The 6,005-nt window shown below is 41.0% G+C and overlaps 1 protein-coding gene across 2 annotated transcripts in view; it reads right to left on the bottom strand.

Annotated features, from left to right (window-relative positions):
* Positions 1 to 6,005, bottom strand: part of fras1 (Fraser extracellular matrix complex subunit 1) — a 242,061-nt gene that overhangs the window by 11,387 nt on the left and 224,669 nt on the right. For both annotated transcript variants that reach the window (XM_032515432.1, XM_032515434.1), the window contains exons 52-59: positions 4,668 to 4,827; positions 4,089 to 4,257; positions 3,367 to 3,613; positions 2,442 to 2,786; positions 1,402 to 1,562; positions 946 to 1,093; positions 608 to 813; positions 346 to 502 (exon numbers count right to left, since the gene is read on the bottom strand). In XM_032515432.1, coding sequence (XP_032371323.1) covers positions 346 to 502; positions 608 to 813; positions 946 to 1,093; positions 1,402 to 1,562; positions 2,442 to 2,786; positions 3,367 to 3,613; positions 4,089 to 4,257; positions 4,668 to 4,827 — 1,593 coding nt within the window. The remainder of the gene's footprint in view (positions 1 to 345; positions 503 to 607; positions 814 to 945; positions 1,094 to 1,401; positions 1,563 to 2,441; positions 2,787 to 3,366; positions 3,614 to 4,088; positions 4,258 to 4,667; positions 4,828 to 6,005) is intronic.

The raw sequence follows: 6,005 nt of genomic DNA, 5'->3' as shown, positions 1-6,005 counted from the left end.
ATATATATATATATATATTATTTTAAACCTACAATGGCATATTAGGGCCATTGTTATATACATATAGTATGTGAGCAAACGCAAACCGTGCTGATTTGATATTTTTTAAGAGTTTAGTTGATATTATACTCAAAGAATATGTATTTTTCAAAAACAATATTCTAACTTCCTAATAAAATACAGTGAGACAATGCTGTATAACTTTCATGAGCTAGAGAAAGAAGACCAATCAAATGTTCTCTCTGGAACAAAACAGAGGTGCGAAGAAGGTTCAGCTGTCAGTGAGACTTCATCTATTCACCAGAAAGCTAACTGCGGTAAGTAACTTATGAGACGTCTCCTTACCATCTTCATCATTGGTGATGGTGATGGTGACAATGTCGCTAGCACCCACCATGGCACCACTCCAGTGGTCACCCAGTGGTGTCCCAAGATGCACCTGGAACTCCTCTTCAGGCTCAAAAACAGAGTCATCATTGATGTGAACGGTGCAGTTTTTTATCTGAAAAAAAAAACACACACACACAAAACATTTGAATGAGCAGGAAACTGACAAAAACATACAACCGTTATCTACTTTAGATGAACACTTTGGATTAAATTCTACCTTCTCTCCTTTGAGGAAAGTGATGCGCGACTCGTCAGTGTTCCTCCTCTCCTCGAAGTCATCCATCACCATGGCTGACATGGTCCGAGTGAAACAACGCACCGATGATTTGAAGGATAGGTCTCCTGTACGGATGATGGGGATATGCAGGACGCTGTCTTTCTCCTTCACAGTGTAGGCCCTCTTCTCAAACTGCATGCTGGGAACTGAGAGAGGGGATGATGGCTGTGAGGAAGCTAATTATATATGTGAGGTATGTGAGATGTAAGGAGCCTCAAATGAAAAGAAATTAAATGAAATGCATATTTGCATGCTGTGAGATTCTTGTGTGTACATACTGTCCTGGAAGGTGTCAGTGATGACAACGTTGGCTTCGTAGGGCTCTTGGAGGACAGCACCTTGAGGAGAACTAAGGAACACTACAAACGACTCAGGTCCTTCAATGGACGGGTTCTGGATGTCGTCCATGATGGTCAAACTGCAGGTCTGTGAAAAAGGAGAGCAGAGTATGAGCAAGGTTTCTAAAGGTGTCATAGGCCAGGTCTTCTGTTTCAAAGGTAGTTTAATTAGTTCAATATGTTATTTTCTGTGTTATAAAAACCCCCACCAATGAAGAGTGCATTTCATTAAAAAAACACTGCTAGGCTTTTCCTCCTGCCATTGATGAACATGTTATGTAAATATGTTAATCTTCATGAATTATTGAAGAGGTTTTTATTTCCTTGCTAATCCAGCTGCTTTTGATTCAGCCCTTTTACATATCCTTGCTCTAGGTGAGAAGTCTCTGCCCTTACCTCCTCAGTTCTTCCAGGTTTGAACTTCACCTTCTTGGAGCTGGGGATGTAGTCGACCCCCGGGCTGGCTGAGGGGGGGTCTGAGGGGCGGGTGGCACACCACACAGAAGTCACAGAGGACAGGTCACTGCCGTGGCGCAGCACTTGTATTTCGATTGTGCCTAGAGTGTGGAGATAAGAATGAAACGCAGGTTTAAAAATATATGGGAATGGCTGCCCATATATAGAGGTTTATTCCTCGACGCAGCGGGCCAGGGTTTGACTCCAACCTGAAGCCATTTGCTGCACGTAAGTCCCTCTCTCTCTCCCCTTTCATGTCTTCAGCTGTCCTGTTAAATAAAGGCCTATAAAGGCCCAAAAACATAATCTGAAAAAAAGAAAAGAAATGGGGATACTTTGTAAACAGAATCTTTTTATATTTTTTATAATAAGTGCTGTGTGGTGGATCCGATTCATGCTAATTTGAAGAGAGGAACTTTAAAGTGTTATGTTAAGAACTAACACTGGCTTTAAGTAAAAATGCTGCTAAAAGTGATAGTGAAGTAAATGTGAAATAGTGAACCTTTGACAGCAGTAGTATGCTAATTAATAAAAAGGAAACTACAACCTGTTTTTCCACTTCAAAACATGTTCTCTGTTCCAAAATAAATTAAAAAGGCTAAAATGTACAGACTTATTTGAAAAACAGAAAGAATCTTGTTCCTACAAGGGAGATGTGTAAATGTTCAGGGAGTATGCTGACATTTTGTATCATGTGTAGTGAGAAGGTCAGGGGTCCACAGACACTGCACTATTGGCAAAACGTTAATTCTACACCCTCTGATTGTAGATGTAACTGTTTTCCTTTCTATCTTCTTTGAATGTCCTGATGGAGATCATTAGATTTTCATATTTCCCTTAAATGATATAGCCAAGCTATGACATCTGGAAAAAAAGAACAACTTCAAAGAATTTCTCTTGGGGATAGAGAAAAACAAAAAAAAATGCAGAAAGAAAAAAATAAAACATACAACTACTTTGTGAACAGAAACAGCTCATACCAGCATCTTCACTGAAAGTAAAGGTGGCGTTCCCGAGAGAAACCGTCGATGCATCGTTGGGTCCGTCGATGATGACCTTGGCGGACGTCACGTCCCCGATGCGTGCGTTATCTGAGGCATCTGACAGCACTACCTCAAACTCCTCAGAAAGCTCGTACTCGCTGTCGTCGATGAGCTTGACGTCGCAGGTGGACATGCTGACGCCGGGGCCAAAGATGACGCGGTTGTCATTGGTCATGCCGCGGCTCTTGTAGTCGGAGCCGGACTCTAGAGCGTGGAGGCTGCTTCCCTGGGCCGACTTGGCCACGGTGTAGCAGAGAGCCGACACGGTGCTGGAGGTGTCACCTGAGTGGAAATGAGCCAAGAGAGACAGGGTCACTGCTGGTGATATGTTGCCTTTCATATCACTACTGCTTGGTGTATGGGTGCTTTATTTGCCACACTCTGTGCCCAAATATAGACATTGCTTGGATTTATGTGGAACCATAAAAAGTTTGGTTGGTATTTTTTTGCCTTAATTTAAAATGTCCTGGTAAAACCCCAAAACATAATAGAACCTGCTAATTGGTGTTTTTTTGTTGTTTTTTATATTTCTTGCAGATCGATTTTCTGTCGATCGATTACTTGATCATGATGAATACTGTCTTTAACACCATTTGGCATCTGACATTAAAAGGCGACCTGCTTCACACTCATGCAGGCTGTCCATTCATTTTGTTGCCTCAAATATTTTAACTGGAGTACGGGTGTGAATACGTCACTTAGTGTAAGCCTCAAACGGCCTTAAAGAAGTGCTGCAATAAGCAGAAACAGAACATATTTGCAAACATGTAGGTAGCTTTCATTTAAATAAAAAGTGGGAAATGAAGTGGTTAATAGTCAAAGAAGTTAACAGAGATGTTGCAGTTTGCGGAGTGTTCTCTACCTTTTCTCTCAACGGGGGCGTGGATGAAGCCGGTGCTCTCGTTGACATGGTATGTCTTCTTATCAAACTGCAGAGTGGGTTCGTCCTCAGTGTCGTTGATGTTGACAATGGCGCGCGTGTTGCCGCCCAGAAGCGCGTACACAGGCATGCTCAGCTCCACGTGGAAGCTCTCAGTTCCCTCAAACACTGTGTCGTCGTTGATGACGATGGTGCACACCTTGGTGTCCTCACGCTCATCAAACTGCACCTGTTCATTAACATGATAATGGTCAATATGTATATTGGGTTATGATTGGACACAGAGACAATGAAGGACAGCGGATAGGAGACACTTTTTTTTAAGATCAGCATCAGCAACAACATCAAGGTGGCACAAATAAAAAAACAGTATCATCTAGAGGTGAAACACTTCTGACCTTAATATTTTAATAACTTAAAACACAAAGTGCTTATTTCTTCATGGAATGTTTGTTCTCAAGACAAATGATTGGGCTGTAGAGATTACAAAAGGATAAACATAACTTTAAATTAGTCTTTCGAACTTTAATTCCCAAGTTATTGATACGTCATTATTTTGCTGTCAGTTATTGAATTTATACACCAACGTTATATCCATATGCTCAATTGAAAGCCAGTTGTAGAAGAAGGCTGAAGCTTTGACATATTGTTGTTTTAATATTTCCTAAACAGCAATGAAAATAAATAAATACCAGTTCTCTTACCTGTCCAGCATATTCCACATAGTCCTGCTGGCCTGGTCGGGATCCCACGCTGCTGGTGGAGGTGGCGCTGCCCTGTTCTGTGCGGCAGAGCACGACGGCGTACTGGTTGAGGTTACCTGTTCGCTTCACTGTCACCGCCACCGTGCCGGCCTTCTCACTCACATTGTAGCTGTGAATCCATCACATGAAGTGAGAGGTTATTTCATTTTTTATTTCTTTTTGGCATTTTAGGCCTTTATTTGAGAGGACTGCCTAGACATGAAAAGGAGCCAGAGGGGGAATGACATGCAGCAAATGGCCGCAGTGCAAAATCGAACCCGTGGGCAATGCGGTGGGGACTGAGTCTCTGTACATGGGGCGCACCCTCTACCAGATGAGCTACGCAGGCACCCCGGTTATTTTAATTAAGGAAGCGGGACAGATACTGACTGGTATGACTTTTGGATAACAATGCAATGAGTTTCTGGATAAAGTAATTCCATTTCAGGAAGTTTTACGTAACAACCTTCTCTGAGTAAATTCCCAAACACTGAACGAATGGGTGTTGGTCTTGGTAAACGCCACACACATGATACAGACCTTTTGTGCTCAAAGCTGATGAGTGACCACTGGATGTGAAAGACGTTGTCGTTGACCACATTTGGTTTGCTATCTTTGACCAGGAACTTGAAGTTGTCCATGGTTTCTTGAACGTTCTCCTGATGCAACACGTAGCGGATCAGACCCAGGTTGACATCAGCTAATGAGGAACAAGGTCAGATTAATAATGATCAAACATTTAATTCCTTTACTTCACTCTTTCTTCTCATCTTTTACATTATTTTCATGTCACAAAAGGGATGTAAACACAACATCCTATATCATCCCTTTATTGCAGAATGTAAATAGATACAGTATATTTGTAAAATAATGTTCCAAGCATTGCAACAGCTCGTTGACAGGAAGAACTATATTTTAAAAATTATCCTAGTATAGCAAAATTAGCCCTGATCTTTACCCAGCAATGTCACTCTGACCTGACTGTGAGGAAGAGGGAACTAAAAAAAACCTCTTCCTACAGGGGTTGAATCTTAATCGTAAAAATCTTTGTAAAGAATGAATTCTCTGTGAAATAATCATTCCATATCATTTGCAGCCTGTGGCCTTTTTCCATTACGAGAGGAATAAATAAAAGTTGAAAATGAAGATGAAAGCCATTATTGGCTTACAATTTCTGCTCATTTATACTCTACCTTCCAGAGGAGTTCAGAGAAAAGAAATTACTTTGTAATTAAGGGCTGAACGCCAAAAGTATGGTTAAAGTCTCTTTGCTAGAAAGAGGTTTAAGTGACCTTCAGGAAGTTCAGAATGAACAGCAAGAACAGAAAATAGTACTACACCACACAGGCTAAAGAATGTATGCTGTAATATAAGAACTTCTCAAAACATTGAGTGCAAGAATATATCTCATATCCTGCCATATGTATTCTAATTATAAATTAAATTAATTAAATTAATTACTTATAAATTAAAATAAATATGGCAGAATATGAGAGTTGGGATCATGTTGACAGACAGTTTGGTATCACCCACTTTATTCACGTCTTCTCTTTTAGGGTAATCATTTATTTGATTATTCAATCATTTAGGAAATTATGATTACAAGCTCCAATGCAACACATCCAAGTGAGTGTTTGCTACTGCACTCCAGCCCAGAGGATCAACATTTCACAAAAACACGCTGACATTGATCCCTTGCTGCAGCCTAGAGGTGGAGATAAGCAGGCTCATGGTGAGAACACAGCACATTCAAACTGCACTTTGCTGGGAAACAAACTGGGCAAAGTCAAACTGGAAGAAAAAAACTCCCATGGCTGCTGAGGTGCCCTTGAACAAAACTTTCAAAAAAGAAGAGACAGAGAGTGTACAGGCAGAGGG

The sequence above is a fragment of the Etheostoma spectabile genome, chromosome 5, assembly GCF_008692095.1.
Source record: "Etheostoma spectabile isolate EspeVRDwgs_2016 chromosome 5, UIUC_Espe_1.0, whole genome shotgun sequence".
Lineage (NCBI taxonomy): Eukaryota > Metazoa > Chordata > Actinopteri > Perciformes > Percidae > Etheostoma > Etheostoma spectabile.
Note: the sequence above shows the minus strand (reverse complement) of the source record. Positions and strands in the feature narration are given on the sequence as shown.